This window comes from Carcharodon carcharias (genome assembly GCF_017639515.1).
Source record: "Carcharodon carcharias isolate sCarCar2 chromosome 36 unlocalized genomic scaffold, sCarCar2.pri SUPER_36_unloc_1, whole genome shotgun sequence".
Classification (NCBI taxonomy): Eukaryota; Metazoa; Chordata; class Chondrichthyes; order Lamniformes; family Lamnidae; genus Carcharodon; species Carcharodon carcharias.
In genome coordinates this window covers 39,702-60,250 of record NW_024470726.1, presented here as the reverse complement: position 1 = coordinate 60,250, position 20,549 = coordinate 39,702, and the positions used below count along the sequence as shown (strand labels likewise).

General features: G+C 54.5%; 1 protein-coding gene across 1 annotated transcript in view; it reads right to left on the bottom strand.

Moving 5' to 3' along the window:
- LOC121274311 (ras-related and estrogen-regulated growth inhibitor-like protein) overlaps window positions 1-10,856 on the bottom strand; it is a 61,000-nt gene extending 50,144 nt beyond the window's left edge. Inside the window, exon 1 of the mRNA XM_041181553.1 lies at window positions 10,747-10,856. Coding sequence (XP_041037487.1) covers window positions 10,747-10,856 — 110 coding nt within the window. The remainder of the gene's footprint in view (window positions 1-10,746) is intronic.
- Between the last annotated feature and the right edge of the window lie 9,693 nt (window positions 10,857-20,549).

The following is a 20,549-nucleotide window of genomic DNA, read 5'->3' as shown; positions in this document are numbered from 1 at the left end:
CCCCTCAGTACTGACTCCAACAGTGCGGCATTCCCTCAGTACTGACCCTCCGACAGCACAGTGCTCCCTCAGTACTGACCCTCCGACAGTGCAGCACTCCCTCAATACTGACCCTCTGACAGTGCAGTGCTCCCTCAGTACTGACCCTCCAACAGTGCGGCACGCCCTCAGTACTGACCCTCTGACAGTGCGGCACGCCCTCAGTACTGACCCTCCGACAGTGCGGCACGCCCTCAGTACTGACCCTCCGACAGTGCGGCACTCCATCAGTACTGACCCTCCGACGGTGCGGCACTCCCTCAGTACTGACTCCAACAGTGTGGCACTTGCTCAGTAACTGACCCTCCGACAGTGCGGCGCTCCCTCAGTACTGACCCTCCGACACTTCGGCACTCCCTCACTACTGACCCTCCGACAGTGCGGCACTCCCTCACTACTGACCCTCCGACGGTGCGGCACTCCCTCAGTACTGACCCTCCGACACTGCGGCACTCCCTCACTACTGACCCTCCGACAGTTCGGCACTCCCTCACTACTGACCCTCCGACAGTTCGGCGCTCCCTCACTACTGACCCTCCGAAGGTGCGATGCTCCCTCAGTACCGACCCTCCGAAGGTGCGGCGCTCCCTCACTACTGACCCTCTGACAGTGCGGCGCTCCCTCAGTACTGACCCTCCGACAGCGCGACGCTCCCTCAGTATTGACCCTCCGACAGATCGGCACACCATCAGTACTGACCCTCTGACAGTTCAGCGCTCCCTCAATACTGGCCCTCCGACAGTGCGGCTCTCCCTCAGTACTGACCCACCGACAGTTCGGCGCTCCCTCAATACCGGCTCTCTGACAGTGTGACGCTCCCTCAATACTGGCCTTCTGACAGTGCGGTGCTCCCTCAATACTGACCCTCCGACAGTGCGGTGCTCTCTCAATACTGGCCCTCTGACAGTGAGGCGCTCCATCAGTACTGACCCTCCGACAGTGCGGCGCTCCCTCAGTACTGACCCTCTGACAGTGAGGCACTCCATCAGTACTGACCCTCCGACAGTGAGGCGCTCCCTCAGTACTGACCTTACGACAGTGCGGCGCTCCCTCAGTACTGACCCTCCGACAATGTGGCGCTCCCTCAGTACTGACCCTCCACCAGTGCTGCACCCCCTCAGTTCTAACCCTCCGACAGTGGGGCGCTCCCTCAATACTGGCCCTCCGCCAGTGCTTGCGCCCTCAATACTGACCCTCTGACAATGTGGCGCTCCCTCAGTACTGACCCTCCGACAACGTGGCGCTCCCTCAGTACTGCGCTCCCTCAGTACTGACCCTCCGACAGTGCGGCACTCCCTCAAGACTGGCCGTCCGACAATGCAGCACTCCCTCAAGACTGGCCGTCCGACAGTGCAGCACTCCCTCAGTACTGACCCTCCAACAGTGCGGTGCTCCCTTAGTACTGACTCCAACAGAGCAGCAGCCCCTCAGTACTGACTCCAAAAGTGCGGCGCTCCCTCAGTACTGACCCTCTGACAGCGCGGTGCTCCTTCAGTACTGGCCCTCCGACAGTGCGGCACTCCCTCAATACTGGCCCTCCGACAGTGCGGCGCTCCCTCAATACTGGCCCTCCGACAGTGTGGCTCTCCCTCAGTACTGACCCTCCGACAGTTCGGCGCTCCCTCAGTACTGACCCTCCAATAGTGCGGCGTTCCCTCAAAATTAACCCCTCGACAGTGCGGCGCTCCCTCAACACTGGCCCTCAGACAGTGCGGCGCGCCCTCAATACTGACCCTCCGACAGTGCGGCACTCCCTCAATATTGGCCCTCCAACAGTACAGCACTCCTTCAGTACTGACCCTCCGCCAGTGCGGTGCTCCCTCAATACTGACCCTCCGACAATGTGGCGCTCCCTCAATACTGACCCTCCACCAGTGCGGCCCTCTCTCACTACTGACCATCCGAAAATGTGGCGCTCCCTCAGTACTGACCCTCCGATAGTGCGGCGCTCCCTCAATACTGACCCTCCGACAATGTGGCACTCCCTCAGTACTGACCCTCCGACAGTGCAGCACTCCCTCAATACTGACCCTCTGACAGTGCAGTGCTCCCTCAGTACTGACCCTCCGACAGTGCGGCACTCCCTCAGTACTGACCCTCCGACAGTGCGGCACGCCCTCAATACTGACCCTCCAACAGTGCAGCACTCCCTCAGTACTGACCCTCCAACAGTGCGGTGCTCCCTTAGTACTGACCCTCCAACTGTGCGGCACTCCCTCAGTACTGACTCCAACAGCGTGGCACTTGCTCAGTAACTGACCCTCCGACAGTGCGGCGCTCCCTCAGTACTGACCCTCCGAAGGTGCGATGCTCCCTCAGTACCGACCCTCCGACAGCACGGCGCTCCCTCAGTACTGACCCTCCGACAGTTCGGCGCTCCCTCACTACTGACCCTCTGACAGTGCGGCGCTCCCTCAGTACTGACCCTCCGACAGCGCAACGCTCCCTCAGTATTGACCCTCCGACAGCACGGCGCTCCCTCAGTACTGACCCTCCGACAGTTCGGCGCTCCCTCAGTACTGACCCTCTGACAGCGCGACGCTCCCTCAGTACTGACCCTCCGAAGGTGCGGCGCTCCCTCAGTACTGACCCTCCGACAGTGCGGCGCTCCCTCAGTACTGACCCTCCGACTGTGCGGCGCTCCATCAGTACTGACTCTCCGACAGTGCGGCGCTCCATCAGTACTGACCCTCCGACACTTCGGCACTCTCTCACTACTGACCCTCCAACAGTGCGGCACTCCCTCAGTACTGACCCTCCAACAGTGCGGCACTCCCTCAGTACTGACCCTCCGACAGTGCGGCACTCCCTCACTACTGACCCTCCGACGGTGCGGCGCTCCCTCAGCACTAACCCTCCGACAGTGCGGCACACCCACAGTGCGGCACACCCACAGTACTGACCCTCCTACGGTTCGGCGCTCCCTCAGTACTGACCCTCCGACAGTGCGGCGCTCCCTCAGTACTGACCCTCCGACAATGTGACGCTCCCTCAGTGCTGGCACTGGGATTGTCGGTCTGGGTTCTGTGCTCTAGAGATCTTCTACACACCGAATTTTGTAGCACAATGTCAGGGGAGTGCAGAGCTAGCACTCCTCACTCCTCCGACAGGGAGGAATCTGCCAGCCCTGACCAACCTCAAACAACATGGGGCATCACAGATGTGCCATCCGCAGCCTAGAGTGAGGACAGTCAGGCACGCTTTCAGGAAAGCACAGCCACAAACCTGAGTACAGTCCTGGGCCACACCGTAGTACAGACACACCCCACCCCAGGAAGAGAGAACAGAGGGGCCTGCTCCAAGCTCCAGCCTGTCCTGAGCAAACCAACCTACGCCTGTGATGCTGGTAGCAACACAACGAGGCTCACCACACCCTGAGCAAGAGAAGGACGGTGGGGATGGGGAAGCGGCCCGGGGTTCCCGCTGGCCGCTCCCCCGATCGCTATCGGGAGCTGCCACAAAGCAGGGCCAGCAAAAGCCGCTGACCCGGGGCCGTGGGGAGGGGACACAGGGCCGGGCGGTGATGGCCCATTTAGTTGAATAGCCAGCCTCCTCTCACACGCTAAGGGGTCAGTGGCAGGAGGTGCTGGAGGCTGCAAGACTACACTCTGACTACGATTTGAGAGAGTTGGGGGGAGGTGGGATGGGAACAGGAAGCAAAACTCCCACCATTTGTAAAAGAGATCCTCGGCTTTCCCCACCTTTAAGGAAACGGCCCATAAATTTAAAGACACAATCCCATCCCCCCCAACCCCTCCGCCGGCCTACTCTGCCACCATCGGAAATTCCCAAGATCTCTTAGTCAAAGCTGGACAACTAATAACCCAGCTCGCCTGTCAGATCACAGCAGCGGCAGAAGGTTAGTGTTTATAACACCCCCCCACCCCCCCTCCTCGACAAGAGAACACTTTGGGAAAGGAGAGCTGGTCTTTCCCTGCTCTCTCAGGTCTGTTACAGGAGAAAAGGGCCCTCCCAACCCCCACCCTCCAAAAAAACAAACCCCCTGCCATCTTGCCAAAGCTTTTCGTCTTGCGCTCACCAAGAAGGGCAATATGAGGGGAAACAACAAACAACAATTTGCACTTCACGAGAAGAGACCGCTGGTTGGTCGGCAAGTGGGCTCTGATTGGTAGAGGCGTTGCGAAGGAGAATGCACCGGTCAGAGGGGACTGGCGGAATTAAAACCCGGGAGGCATTGGGCTGGAGTTCCTTGGAGTTTTAGGGAGTTGAGGGCTGATCCAGGTGAAGTGCTTCCAACATGAAAGCGATCCGATGGCCATAAGAGGTAGGAGCAGGAGAAGGCCATTCAGCCCATCGAGTCTGCTCCGCCGTTCAATGAGATCATGGCTGATCTGATAATCCTCAACTCCATAACCCTTGATTCCCTGACTGATTAAATATCTGTCTGTCTCAGCCTTGAATATACTTCATGATCCAGCCTCTGCAGACTTCTGCGGTAAAGAATTCCACAGATTCACCACCCTCTGAGAGAAGAAATTCCTCCTCATCTCTGTCTTAAATGGGCAGCCCCTTACTCTGAGATTATATCCTCTGGTCCTAGACTCTCCCACAAGGGGAAACAACCTCTCAGCATCTACCCTGTCAAGTCCCCTAGGAATCTTATATGTTTCAATAAAGTCGCCTCTCATTCTTCTAAACTCCAATGAGCACAGGCCCAACCTACTCAACCTGTCCTCATAAGAAACTCCCTCCATACTTGAGATCAACCTAGTGAACCTTCTCTGGACTGCCTCCAATGCCAGTATCTGTTTTTTAGATAAGGGAACCAAAACTGTTGACTGTGTTCTAGGTGTGGTCCAACTGGTTGAAGAGATATTTCTGTAGGGGTGGGGAGTCCAGTTCAAGGAAGCGCAATCGATTAAGTTAGAGACCAGAATCAGGAGGTCTTCTTTCTCACACAGACCACACCTTCTACCGCCCCCAAAAAACAAAAGCCTTTGGGTGCCAAGGGGTCGCTGGGGACTGTTGAGGCTGAGATTTATGGAATACCATTGGGAAATGGAGTTTAAGCAGAGGTCCGCTGCGATGCAGTGGGCTGGCAGAACAGGCTCAAGGGCCTGTTGCACTCCCAGGCACCCAGGGCAGTGTTTCAGTCAAGGCCTGCTCTCTCTCTCTCTCTCGCCCGTGAGGCACGTTTTGTTGTCAACCACCACCCCCCCAAACCACCACCCCGGCAGCTTTGAAAAGCTATCAGAATGTCTTGGAGTGTTTGGGAGATCTTGGTGGGGGGGGTTCAGGGTCGGGGTTTGGGGGCGAGGGGGCAGGAAGGTGGTTATACGCTACATTTCAAAGAGGAGCACACCCCCCCCCCCCCCCCCACCCAAACTCCTGCCCACCCCCACACTGGGAGCCTGAAACCAGGACAGCGAATGCAGGAGGCGGAGCTAAGAGATAGGAGCAGGAGTGGACCACTCGGCCCATCGAGCCTGCTCCATCATTCAGTAGGACCATGGCCCATCGCAGGCTTCAAGTCCATTTTCTCCGTCCTCTCCCCCATATCCCTTAATTCCCTAAGAGACCAAAAACCTGTCTGTCCCCAGCCTTAAATATATTCAACAATGGAGCATCCACAACCCTCTGGGGTCAAGAATTCCAAAGATTCACAACCCCTTTGAGTGAAGACACAAGTAGTGACACAACAGGGTACTGGCTGTGATGTCGAAGGGTCATGAGGACTCGAAACGTCAACTCTTTTCTTCTCCGCCGATGCTGCCAGACCTGCTGAGTTTTTCCAGGTAATTCTGTTTTTGTACTGGCTGTGATGCCCTATCTAGTTGGATAGCTCTCTATTCTTAGTCTCATCCATCATCTTACCTTTTGGCTGGGCTCCAATGAACTCTATCATGGGTAATCACACTAAAACATGCAAAATGGGAGTAGGGTGAGGCCATTCAGACCCTTGATGCCTGCTCTGTCATTCCCTAAGATCATGGCTGATCTTCCACCTTGACTGTGCCCCCCCACCCCCCCCGCCCCACCCCCACCCCCCCCCCCCCCACCCCCCCCCCCCCACCCCCCCCACCAATCCCATAATGCCCAAAAATCTCTCCTCCTCAGTCACAGACATACTCAGCGACTAAGCATCGACAGCTCTCTAGGGTAGAGGATTCCGAAGATTCACAACCCTTTGAGTGAAGTAATTTCTCATCTCTGTCCAAAATGACCACTCGCTGAGTGAAGAAATGGCGGACATCTCATCCAGAGCCGGCAACCCCTTGTTGTGCGCTCTCCAGCCGGGGTGGGCAAGCCTCTCGCCATCTACCCCGTCAAACCCCCCTCAGAACTTGGTACCTTTCAATGAGATCACCGCTCGTTCTCCAGAGAACGTGTGGCTCCACTCTACTCCATCTGTCCTCAGAGGACAGCCCTCTGGTTCCAGACATCGATCGAGCACATAGGGCGGTTTGCGAAGACACAAACCAATAAGATTCTGGAGGGGGTTTGACAGGGTAGGTGCTGAGAGGGTGTCCTCCCCTCCGGTGGGAATCTAGAACTTGGGTGGGTGGGTGGGTGGGTGGGTGGGGTGTGGGGGGGCACACAGTTTCAAAACAAGGGGCCTCGCATGGAGGACGGAGGTGAAGAGGAATTTCATCTCTCTGAGGGCCGTCAGTCTGTGGAGCTCTCTTCCCCAGAGAGCAGTGGAGGCTGGCTCATTGAACATATTCAAGGCTGAGTTAGAGAGATTTTTAAATCGACAAGGGAGTCGAGGGTTGGTCTGGAGAGGCAGACAGGAAGGTGCTCAGTCCAATCAGCCACGATCCTATTGACTGGCAGAGCAGGCTCAATGGGCTGAATGGCCTACTTCTTGCTCCTAATCCTTGTGTCCGTAAAGAGCCGGTCTGAATCCAATTTGAAGGGAGGATCCTGAGGGCTGAGCTAAGCAGCTACAGGCAAACTCCCCACTCCCGGGTCAAATTAATCGGGGTTCCAACAATCCACACCCCAAATAAAGAGGAAGAGATTGGAGTAAATTTACACAGGAAGATGCAAGGCAGGTGGGACTTGGGGTTCCAACGCTGCTGCAGTTACACCAAGCTGCTAACACGAACAGGCAGCCTCCCGGTGACAGCCGATGGCACAGAATAGTCGGTACTGAGGGAGTGTCACACTGTCAGGGGGGGTCAGTACCGATGGCACAGTACAGAGAGATTTTGTTCAACTAGGAGGGGTTAACTGGTGACTGTAAGAAAATCATTTCTATCTCGCACCGACACACCCTTTACACATTCCATTATCAAACAGGGTGAAAATGATCAGAGCCAATCCCAATCTTGCGTGGCTGACAAATATTCCCATTCCAAATCTTTCACCCACAATACAACATTAAATCGGACCCCCCAGCCTACCCAGACACTGATCACATACCCCAGGCCCTGACTCACCGACGCCTTCACGTGGGTTTCTGCCTTTATACCCCCGTCACTATATGAATCCACTCCATTGCCCATTTATGTCAACAACAGCACAAATCCAAAGGATCAGTGGACATCTCTCACGCTTCCAGATCATTGGGGTTTAAGCCCTACTCCAGGCACTAACTCCAGAATCCAAGCCGACTGAGGGAGCGCCACACGGTCGAAGGGTCAGTGCTGAGGGAGCGCCACACGGTCGGAGGGTCAGTGCTGAGGGAGTGCTGCACTGTCGGAGGGTCAGTGCTGAGGGAGCGCCGCACTGTCGGAGGGTCAGTGCTGAGGGAGTGCCGCACTGTCGGAGGGTCAGTGCTGAGGGAGTGCCGCACTGTCGGAGGGTCAGTGCTGAGGGAGTGCCGCACTGTCGGAGGGTCAGTGCTGAGGGAGTGCCGCACTGTCGGAGGGTCAGCGCTGAGGGAGCGCCGCACTGTCGGAGGGTCAGTACTGAGGGAGTGCCGCACTATGGAGGGTCAGTACTGAGGGAGTGCTGCACTGTCGGAGGGTCAGTATTGAGAGAGTGCCGCACTGTCGGAGGGTCAGTACTGAGAGAGCGCCGCACTGCCGGAGGGTCAATACTGAGGGAGTGCCGCACTGTCGGAGGGTCAGTACTGAGGGAGTGCTGCACTGTCAGAGGGTCAGTACTGAGGGAGTGCCGCACTGTCGGAGGGTCAGGGCTGAGGGAGTGCCACACTATCGGAGGGTCAGGGCTGAGGGAGTGCCACACTATCGGAGGGTCAGGGCTGAGGGAGTGCCGCACTATCGGAGGGTCAGGGCTGAGGGAGTGCCGCACTGTCGGAGGGTCAGTACTGAGGGAGTGCCGCACCGTCGGAGGGTCAGTGCTGAGGAAGCGCCACACTGTCGGAGGGTCAGTGCTGAGGGAGCGCCGCACTGTCAGAGGGTCAGTACTGAGGGAGCGCCGTACTGTCGGAGGGTCAGTACTGAGGGAGTGCCGCACTGTCGGAGGGTCAGTGCTGAGGGAGCACCGCACTGTCGGAGGGTCAGTGCTGAGGGAGCACTGCACTGTCAGAGGATCAGTACTGAGGAAGTGCCACACTGTCGGAGGGTCAGTACTGAGGGAATGCTGCACTGTGGGAGGGTCAGTACTGAGGGAATGCTGCACTGTCTGAGGCAGCGTCTTTCATTTGAGATACTAAAGGAGGTTTGTATTTCTACGGCATCTTTCAACACCTCAAGACATCTCAGAACGCTTCACAATCTATTAATCACTTTTTGAAATGCATCACAGTTGTAATGAAGGGAACCCCAATTTATACACAGCAAGCTTCCACAAACAGCCAATGTGACAAAGACCAGGTTATGTTTTTTTTAGCAATGTTGGTTAGCTTGGTCATTGATATTTGGCCCGAGGTCACCGCTGACTTGCACTTTTTCCAATTGTGGCTGTGGGTTTTTTTACATCTCCCCGAGGATTGGGGGGGTGGGGGGGGGGGCGGGGGTGTGCAGTGTGTCTTTGGGTTAATTTCTCATCCGGCACCTCAAATACTGAAGCACTCCCTCAGTCCTAGAAGCATTAGGCCAGATTATGAGGCTCAAGTCCCCAGAGAAGGGACTGTGGTTTACATGTGACCCACCCAGCAGGCACAGACGCACACAGACACAGCGAGACGCGCGCGCACAGGCACAGAGAGGCACACACACACACACACACACACACAGGGGCACACATACAGAAGAGGGAGGCCAGAGCCTGGGAGCATAACACGCAGCAACTCGTAGGAAGGGCCTCAGTACCCTGTCACATTTAACTGGAGATTTACGCTCATCCGATATGGGATGTCGGATAAGCCGCCTAATAATTTAGCGACAGGAGCCGACAGAGGTGGTGTGATGAGGTAGAGCTGGGTGTCGTCAGCCTACATGTGAAAACTGACACGTGCGCTTTCAGATAAAGTCACTGAGGGACAGCGTGTAGGTGAGAAATGGGAGGGGGTCAAGGATGAATCCTTGGGGGACGCCCGAGGTAAGAGTGCAGGAGCGGGAAGAGAGACCGCTGGGGGTGACGTGCTGGCTACGAGATGAACAGGCCCAAGAGAGAGCAGTCCCACCCAGCTGGACAACAACGGAGAGGTACTGGAGGAGGGTGGTGTGGTCCACCCTGTCCAAGGCTGCAGACAGGTCGAGAAGGACGAGGAGGGAAAGTTTACCTTTGTCACGGTCACATGGGACGCCATGGGTAACTTTGATAAAGAGCCATTGGCAGGAACCGTGAATTGGAGAGATTCAAACATGGAGTGCCAAGACAGATGAGAACGGATCGGGGTGGGGGGGTAGCAATAACACAATCCCACCCCCAACACCATTGGCCTCAGTGCCCCCCCTATTGGCCTCAACTGCCCCCCACATTGGCCTCAGCAACCCCACCCTCACCCACCCATTGGCCTCAGTGGATCCCCCATTGGCCTCAGTGACCCCCCCATTGGCCTCAGGCCCCCCACTATTGGCCTCAGTGGATCCCCTATTGGTCTCAGTCCCCCCCTATTGGTCTCAGTCCCCCCATATTGGTCTCAGTCCCCCCCTATTGGTCTCAGTCCCCCCCTATTGGTCTCAGTCCCCCCCTATTGGCCTCAGTCCCCCCCTATTGGCCTCAGTCCCCCCCTATTGGCCTCAGCCCCACCCCCCACCCCCCTATTGGCCTCAGCACCCCCCCCCCCACCTTATTGGCCTCAGCACCCCCCCCCCCACCTTATTGCCTCAGCACCCCCCCCCCCACCTTATTGGCCTCAGCACCCCCCCCCCCACCTTATTGGCCTCAGCCCCCCCCCCCCACCTTATTGGCCTCAGCCGCCCCTCCCCTATTGGCCTCAGGCTCCCCACTTATTGGCCTCAATCCTCCCCCCATTGGCCTCTGTCCCCCCCCCCCCCCAATTGGCCTCATTGCCCCCCTATTGGCCTCAGTCCAACCCCCCTATTGGCCTCAGTCCCCCCCTATTGGCCTCAGTCCCCCCCTATTGGCCTCAGTCCCCCCCTATTGGCCTCAGTTCCCCCCCCATTGGCCTCATTGCCCCCCTATTGGCCTCAGTCCCCCCCTATTGGCCTCAGTCCCCCCCTATTGGCCTCAGTCCCCCCTATTGGCCTCAGTCCCCCCCTATTGGCCTCATTGCCCCCCTATTGGCCTCAGTTCCCCCCCTATTGGCCTCAGTTCCCCCCCTATTGGCCTCAGTTCCCCCCCTATTGGCCTCAGTTCCCCCCCTATTGGCCTCAGTCCCCCCCTATTGGCCTCAGTCCCCTCTCCCCAGGCCTCAGGCCCTCTCCTTACCGGTACAGCCTCTTGGTGTGGAGGAGTTTCGCGTCAGGCTCTGCCTGGGCCTCAGGCTCGGCCTCGGCTTGGGGTTGGGGTTGGGCCTCCGCCGGCTCCGGGTGGCTCATGGTTTCTCCCCGGGGCAGCTCCTCCCGCCTCCTCCTCAATCCCGCTCCGGCCCTGAGCCCGCCGCCGCCGCCATCAGCCCCCAAACCTCGCGAGATCAGCAAGCCCCGCCTTCATGGGGCACGTGGTTCAACCCAAACCCCAGCCAACCAATCCCCATTGAGAGATTGGGAGTGATACTTTGACCTCTGACACTACAACCAATCCCCATTGAGAGATTAAGGGTGATACTTTTGACCCCAATCCTACAACCAATCCCCATTGAGGGATTAGGGGTGATACCTTTCACCCCCAATCCTACAACCAATCCCAATTGAGGAATTAAGGGTGATACCTTTGACCCCAATCCTACAACCAGTCCTCATTGAGAGATTAGGGGTGATACCTTTGACCTGTAACCCTACAACCAATCCCCACTGAGAGATATGGGGTGATACCTTTAACCCCAATCCTACAACCAATCTACATTGAGGAATTGTGAGTGATGCTTTTGACTCCCAACCCTCCAACCAATCACCTTTGAGGCATTGGGAGTGATACCTTTGATCCTCAAACATGCAACCAATCTCAATTGAGGCTTTTGGAGTGATAACTTTCACACTCAATCTTGCAACCAATCCCCATTGAGGAATTGGGAGTGCTACCTATGATTCTCAGACCCTTTATTCAATCCCCATTGAGGAACTGGAAGTGATACATTTGAACCCTGCCCCCTACAACAAATCCACATTGAAGGTTTGGGAGTGATACCTTTGATCCCCAAACCCTACAACCAATCCCCATTAAGGGATTGAGAATGATACATTTGACCCCAAACCTTGCAGCCAATCCCCACGAAGGCTTTTGGAGTGCTATCTTTGACCCTCAACCCTACAACTGATCTACACTGAGGAATTGAGAATGCTACCTACGATCTTCAAACCCTAAATCCAATCCCTGTTGAGGAACTGCAAGTGATACCTTTGACCCCTCCCCCCACAACCAATCCCCACTGAGGGTTTGGGAGTGACACCTTTAATCCCAGTTCTACAAACAATACTCACTGAGGATTTGGGAGTGATACTTTTCACCCCAATTCTACAACCAATCCTTATTCAGAGATTTGGAGCGATACATATGACCTCAATTCTATAACCAATCCCCATTGAAGGATTTGGAGTGATACCTTTGACCCCGATTCTACAACGAATCTCATTGAGGTTTTGGCAGTGCTACCTTTGACCCCAATTTGCAACCAATCCCCACTGAGGCATTGGAAGTGATAAGTTTGTTACCTCTAGACACCGACTAATCCAGATCAGGCCCCAGACCTTAGACTCTCATCCATGAGTCCCCTGACCTCTATCTTAACTTGCAACAAGTCTCATTCACCATCATCCATCTGTACTTGTTGGCCTGCATGGGTTCCTGGTGCAGCAACATCCTGATTTTAAAATTCTCATCCTTATGTGCATAATCCTTCCTTGACCTCACCCCTCCCTATCACTGTAAGCTCCCTGATCCCACAACCCTCCCTATCTCTGTAATCGCCCCCAGCCACTACACCCTTCCCTATCTCTGTAACCTCCTCCAACCCCTACACCCCTCTCTATCTCTGTAACCTCCTCCAGCCCCTACAATCCTCCCTATCCCTGTAACATTGAAACATGGACAAAAGAGCTGTACTCCTGAGGTGAGGTGAGAATGACTGCCCTTGACATCAAGGCGGCATTTGACCGAGTGTGGCATCAAGGAGCCCTAGCAAAACTGGAGTCAATGGGAATCGGGGAAAATACTCCTCTGACTGGAATCACACCTAGCACAAAGGAAGATCGTTGGGATGTTGGAAGTCAGTCATCTCAGCTCCAGGACATCACTGCAGGAGTTCCTCAGGGTAGTGTCCTGGGTCCAACCATCTTCAGTTGCTTCATCAATGACCTTCCTTCCATCATAAGGTCAGAAGTGGGGATGTTCGCTGATGATTGCACAATGTTCAGCACCATTTGCAACTCCTCAGATACTGAAGCAGTCCATGTCCAAATGCAGCAAGACCTGGACAATATCCAGGCTTGGGCTGACAAGTGGCAAGTAACATTCACACCACACAAGTGTCAGGCAATGACCATCTCCAACAAGAGAGAATCTAACCATCGTCCCTTGACAGTCAATGGCATTACCATCACTGAATCCCACACTATCAACATTCTGGGGGTTACCATTGACCAGAACCTGAACTGGACCAGCCATATAAATACTGTGGCTACAAGAGCAGGACAGAGGCTGGGAATCCTGTGACAAGTAACTCACCTCCTGACTCCCCAAAGTCTGTTCACCATCTACAAGGCACAAGTCAGGAGTGTGATGGAATACTCTCCACTTACCTGGATGAGTGCAGCTCCCACAACACTCAAGAAGCTCAACACCATCCAGGACAAAGCAATCCACTTGATTGGCACCCCATCCACAAACATTCACTCCCTCCACCACCGACGCACAGTAGCAGCAGTGTGTGTACCATCTACAAGATGCACTGCAGCAACTCACCAAAGCTCCTTAGACAGCACCTTCCAAACCCACGACCATTACCATCTAGAAGGACAAGGGCAGCAGACACATGGGAACACCACCACCTGCAAGTTCCCCTCAAAGCCAATCATCCTGACTTGTCCTGGATGGTGTTGAGCTTCCTGAGTGTTGTGGGAGCTGCACTCATCCGGGCAAGTGGGGAATATTTCATCACACTCCTGACTTGTGCCTTGTAGATGGTGGACAGGCTTTGGGGACTCAGGAGGTGACTTGTTACAGGATTCCCAGCCTCTGACCTGCTCTTGTAGCCACAGTATTTATATGGCTGGTCCGTTCCTTCACTGTCCTTGGGTCAAAATCCTGGAACTCCCTCCCTAACAGCACGGTGGGTGTATCTACACCATATGAACATCAAAGGTTCAAGAAGGCGGCTCACCACCATCTTCTCAAGGGCAATTAGGGATGTGCAATAAATACTGCCCTTGCCAGTGACACCCAGAACACATGAATGAATATTTAAAAAATTCCTTCAGCCCTTTGCCCCATTCCCTATCTCCATGATTCCCTCCAGCCCCTACAACTCTCCCTATCTCTATAACCTCCTTCAGCCCCTACACCCCTCCCTATCTCTGTAACCTCCTCCAGTCCCTACACCCCTCCCTATCTCTGTAACCTCCTCCAGCCCCTACACCCCTCCCTATCTCTATAACCTCCTCCAATCCCTACACCCTCCCTATCTCTGTAACCTCCTCCAGCCCCTCCACCCCTCCCTATCTCTGTAACCTCCTCCAGCCCCTACACCCCTCTGCGATCTCTGCGCTCCTCCAATTCCGGCCTCTTGCCCATCCCCCGATTCCCATCGCTCCACCATTGGCGGCCGTGCCTTCAGCTGCCTGGGGGGGCCCTGAGCTCTGGAATTCCCTCCCTAAACCTCTCCCCCTCTCTCTCTCTCTCTCTATCTCTCTCTCTTGCTATCTCTCTTCTTTTAAGGATCTATATATAAGCAGACTCTTTGACTGAGCTTTTGGGTGTCCTGTCCCTAGTATCTCCTCATGTGCAATGGGGTCAGAATTTGTTGGATAATCATTCTTGTGAGGCACCTTGGGACATTTTACCACGATAAAGGTGCTATATAAATGTAATTTGTTGAATGGTACCTTTGAATGTCATGGGAGGGTTCGAAATCATGAAGACTTTGGGTTGAGTAAATAAGGTGAAAATGTTTCCACTGGCAGGATAGTGTTGCCAACTGTGATTAAGTGTCTTCCTGGAGGTTACTCCACATGACCAACATCTCCATCAGCCAATCCATACATCCTCCTTGTGACACGCTGCCTCCCTCCGCCAATTGGAAAGCAGGAGGATTCATTTAGCCAATTGGATGATGGTTGACCGTCAGCCAATCAGCCTTCCCTCCCACCTCCCTACCCCCCCTACGCCCTACCCCTTTCCCTCACCTCCCTCTCCCACTCCCCCACTTCCACACCCCCCTCTCCCCCACCCTCCCAACCCCCTCTCCCCCACCCACCTTCCTCTCTCCCACCCCACCCCACCCTCCCACCCCCTCTCCCCCACCCTCCCACCCCCACTCCCCTGACACCCCGCAACCCCCGCACCCCCTCCTCCACTACCCACCTCCCATACCCCTCCCCTCCCCCCTTCCACACTCCCCCCTCCCCCGCCTCCCCTCCCCCGCCTCCCCTCCCCCCGACCCCCCCAACCCCCACACCCGCTCCCCCTCCTCCCCTCCCACACCCCTCCCCCCTTCCCCCTCCCCCTCCCCACCCCACTCCTCTCCCCCCCCCCTCCACTCCCCTCCTCTCCCACAACCCCCACATCCCCTCCCCACACTCCCTCCCCCCTCCCCCTCCCCCTCCCACAAAACTCCCCCCTTCTTCCCTCCCTCATCCCACACACCTCCCCCTCTCTCCCCTCCCCCTTTCACCCCCTCCCCCTCCCCTCTTCCCTCCCCCTCCCCTCTTCCCTCCCCTTCCCCTCCCCTCCCCCTCTCACCCTCAGCCCCCTCCCACCCCCCACCCCCTTCCACACCCTTCCCCACCTTCCCCTCCCCCTCCCACCCCCCCACCCCCACCCCCAACCCGCTTCCATTTTGAACATATTTATTTCCGGTATTGAGAAATGTTCAAAGAAAATGATCACCCCCCCAAAAAAAGGCAATCTTGTGTTATTGTCCCGATAATCTTTCTCTGGGCCAGCCCTCCTGGAGAACGGGTCTCCGATTCCTGGAGCCTCCAGACCAATCCTGGAGGGTTGGCAACCATGGTGTGTGTGTGTGTGTGTGTGTGTGTGTGTGTGTGGGGGGGTGGGGGTTGGTGGATCACAGTTTTAACGTGACTGACAAAAAGAGCCAGAGGCGACACGAGGAGATACCTGTTTTCACGGTGAATTGTCATGACCTGGAGTGCGCTGCCGGAGCGCGAGGTTCGGTGTGGTGACTTCCGAAAGGGAGCAGGATAAATCATTCCAGGGCCGAGGGGACAGAGCAGGGGGAAGGGGACAAAGTGGACAGGTTCGTAAAATGAGAGGATGTACCGAACGTCTTCCTTCTGACAACGTTCAAAGTGATCCTCTCCGCTTTGGCAGGGAGAGTAGAAAAACAGTATATTATTTAAACGGAGAGAGAGAGAGAGAGACTGCAGAGCTCTGCGGTACAGAGGGACCTGGGTGTCCTGGTACATGATCGCAAAAAAAGGTAGCAAGCAGACACAGCAAGTGATTAGGAAGGCAAATGGAGGGTTGTCCTTTATTGCAAGGGGAATGGAGTATAAAAGTCGGGATGTTTTCCTACCGTTATATAGGGTGTTGGTGAGACCACATCTGGAGCACGGTCTACAGCTTTGGTCTCCTTATTTAAGAATGGATATAAATGCATTAGAGGCAGTTCAGAGAAGATTCACTTGCCTGATTCCGAGGATGAACATGTGAGTCAGGAGCAGGAGTGAGGCCACTAGGCCCCTCGAGTCTGCTCTGCCATTCAATAAGATCACGGCTGACCTGAGTGTCACCTCAACCCCTCGTTCCCGCCTAACACCCGATAACCTTTCACCCCCCCCCCCACAGCTTATCCAGAATCTATCTAGCTCTGCCGTGAAAATACTCAAAGGCGTCCACTGCCTTTTGAGGAAGAGAGTTCCAAAGACTCGAGACCCTCTGAGAGAAAAACTTTCTCCCCAACTCTGTCTTAAATGGACAATCCCTCCTTTTTAAACAGTGACTCCCCCCACACACACACACACAAGAGGAACACAGGGGTTGTACTATGAGGAAATGTTGGACAGTCTGGGCCTGTATCCATTGCAGTTTAGAAGAATGAGAGGTGATCTTATTGAAACATGTAAGATCCTGAGGGGACTTGACAGGGCGGATGCTGAGAGGGTGTTTCCCTCTTGTGGGAGAGAGACTAGAACTAGCGAACAGGGTTTAAAAATAAGGGGTCCCCCATTTAAGAGGGCGATGAGGGGACTTTTCTCTCAGAGGGTCATGAATCTTTGGAAATCTCTTCCCCAGAGAGCGGCGGGAGCAGGGTCAATGAATATTTTTAAGGCTGAGCTGGATAGATTCTTGACTAGCAAGGGAGTTAAAGGCTATCGAGGGGGGTAGAAGGGAAGGTGGAGTTGAAGTTACTGTCAGATCGATCAGCCATGATCTCACTGGATGGTGGAGCAGGCTCGAGGGGCCTACTCCTGCTCCTGATTCGTACGTTCGCCTGTTGTTCTTACTATCCCAGCGAATGCCGACCCATATGAATTAGGAGCAGGAGTAGGCCATTCAGCCCCCCTCGAGCCTGCTCCACCATTCAATGAGATCATGGCTGACCTGTTGGCCTCATAAATTGACAGTGATGCTGCTTGGGGTCAATCCTTTTCCAGGAACTCCCCAGTTCCCGAAGGAGAGTCGCACTGGACCGGAAGCGTTAACTCCTGTTTCTCCCTCCAACACCAACGCAGTCCAGCTTTCCCAGCACTTTCTGTTTCCAACCCCGAGGACACCGGGATTGAGAACGAAGAATGTTACCCGAACTGCGGGGGAGTGGGGGGGGTTAAGTCACAAGCAGGGGTTGGACAAACAAGGGTCATATTCCCGGGAATTTATAACATGAAGGAGCCAAGGTCCTAAGGGGAACTAAGATAAAAGCAAAATACTGCGGATGCTGGAAATCTGATAGCTGGAAAAACTCAGCAGGTCTAGACAGCTCTGATGAGGAGCCACATGGACTCGAAACGTCAACTGTATCCCTCTCTGCAGATGCTGTCAGACCTGAGTTTTTCCAAGTATTTTTGTTTTTGTTCCTAAGGGAAACTGTTAGGGTAGAATTTACAGGCAGGAGGCAGGGGTGGTGTGGTACACTCGAATGGCACTATTATAGACTGGGTCTATACTCGATGGAGTTTAGAAGGATGAGGGGGGATCTGATTGAAACTTACAGAATACTGAAAGGCCTGGATAGAGTGGACGTGGGGAAGATGTTTCCATTAGTAGGAGAGACTAGGACCCGAGGGCACAGCCTCAGAGTAAAGGGAAGACCTTTTAGAACAGAGATGAGGAGAAACTTCTTTAGCCAGAGAGTGGTGAATCTATGGAATTCATTGCCACAGAAGGCTGTGGAGGCCAGGTCATTGAGTGTATTTAAGACCGAGATAGATAGGTTCTTGATTGGTGAGGGGGTCAAAGGTTACGGGGAGAAGGCGGGAGAATGGGGTTGAGAAACTTATCAGACATGATTGACTGGCAGAGCAGACTCGATGGGCCGAATGGCCTAATTTCTGCTCCTATGTCTTATGGTCTTATGGTCTATTTTCCTCTCACCGCCCTCCACAAGCAGAAAAGTGTTTTTAATTTGTTTCCTCTTTAATAGGTGGTGTTTTTTCCCCCTCCCCCACCAACCCCCATTTTGAGTGATCCGCTTCCTGCTAATAGCCCCACAGCCCACTCGAGGAAGGATGGAGTGAAAAGGTTTTTTTTTGCGCACGTTGAAATAAAACCTGGGAAAGGAGGGGTCCACAACATCCCCCTCCCCCACCACCCCCCTCCACGCACCACAGCTCGCAAACGGCATGGAGAGCGGGAGAGAGACGAAGGCTTCACAGCGCAGGCACCACGGAGAAGATAAATATAGGCTCAGCCGTGGGCCCAGAGTGCAGAATTGAAGTTCAACAAGGAATTCCCTTCCCAGAGGTGGGCGGGATGGAAACTGGCGGTGTAAGGTTCCATTTTTCCTGTAGTGCTGGCTTCACAAGCCGAACCAAGCACGCGGGGATGAATCAGTATGCAGGCGATGGTGACGGACTTTCAGCAGAGGCAGGGTACGTTGGGGCCTGCTGTGTGGTCAGCCCATCAGGCGCTAAAGCAGCAGAGAGGCTTGCTTTCACCCTTATGTTTATCCAGAGTCTGAAATTCGGCGTGGTCTTCAGGACTGCTAACGTCCCCACCATTGTGGGTTAAAAGGAATGTTTGACAGGGCCATTGACTTAGTAGACTCTCTGACCCCGCATGGCAAGCCTGGTCTATTGAATCCAAATGGCCTTCATGTAGCTGCCTTTGAAGCTGGGCTGTGTGGTCCCCAGGCAGTCTGTTAGGAGCTCCTCAGGTATAACGAGGAGTGGCATTTCTGACATTGAGAAAAGTAGCTTCTTTTGTCCTGAACAGACAGTGGGTCAGCCATCTTAATGGCCTTTTTGTTCAGCCACAGGGTCCAGTTTAAAATTAGTTAATAGCCGTGAGGCTATATTTTTATAAAAAAAATACAGTGTTAGGTTCTGTTCTGTCCCCTGTAGATAGAGAGGAATCATTTCTGCTCATCTCGTAGCCTCGCACTAAGGGGCAGAGTCTAAAAATTCGAACCAGGGCTTTGAGTGAAATTAGGAAACATTTCTACAAAGGGGTCTCAGCAGTTTGGAACTCTCTTCCGCAAACGGCAATTGTTAATTTTAAATCTAAGGTGGATAGATTTTTGGCAGCCAAAAGGTATTAAGGGAAATGGGGCCAAAAGGCGGGTGTGTGGAGTTAGGCCGCAGATCAGCCATGATTTTACCGATTGGCCGAACAGGCTCGAGGGGGCTGAATGGTTTCCTCCCGTTCCTAGGGGCAGAATTTTGCCGTCGAGATTTGCCGGGGTGGGGTGATGTGGGCCCAAAACGCCGACCCGTAAAACGACGCGTGACGAAGTCAGGCGCGCATCCGGACGCCATCTTGTGTCATTTTGAGATGTCGTTCGGCCTATTAAGGCTGTTAAAAAAAGTATAACAGCGCTGCCGGACCAACCTTAAGGTCGGCGGGGGAGGTGGGGGGTTTGGTGGGGGGGGAGGGCAAAGAGCCCAAGCCGGGCCTTTGCATTTTTCAGGGAACCTCATCCACAGGTGGGATGAGGCTTCCTGAACGTTTTATAGAATAACGAAATAAAATTATCACGTACAGTTCCGGGCACCACCCTATAGGAAGGATGTGAGCACATTGGAGAGAGTGCAGGAGAGGTTTACGAGAATGGTTTCCAGGGATGAGACACTTCGGCTGTGAGGTTAGATTGGGAGAGGCTCGGACTGTTCTCCTTGGAGAGAAGGCGGCTGAGAGGAGATTTGACAGAGATGCTCAAAATCCATGAGGGGGCTGGACAGAGTAGATAAGGGAGAAGCTGTTCCCGCTCGTAAAAGGATCGAGAACGAGAGGGCACTGATTTAAAGTGATTTGCAAAAGAAGCAATTGCGACAAGAGAAAAAAACATTTTCACACAGCGAGTGGTTCGGGTCTGGAATGCACTGCCTGGAAGTGTGGTGGAGGCAGGTTCAATCGAGGCATCCGAGAGGGCGTTAGATGATTATTTGAATAGAAACGATGTGCAGGGGGGTATGGGGAAATGGCAGGGCAATGGCGCTAGGTCATAATGCTGATTTGGAGAGCAGGTGCAGACACAATGGGCCCAATGGCCTCCTTCTGTGCTTTAAGGATCTGTGACTTCCAGCACCCGGCTGTATTTCACTTTCACGCACAAGATAATCGATGCTCCGGTATACATTGACTGCTTTAAAAGTCTTCCTTGTGGTGCTTTCTGTCAACAAGAATCGCCCAGACCTTGGCTTCTCCCTGACCCCTTTAATTACACGCTCCTCCCTCTTTACCAATCACTTCTCCGGTCTAACTGGTTTTTCCTCAGAGGTAAGAGAGGCGGAGTAGGA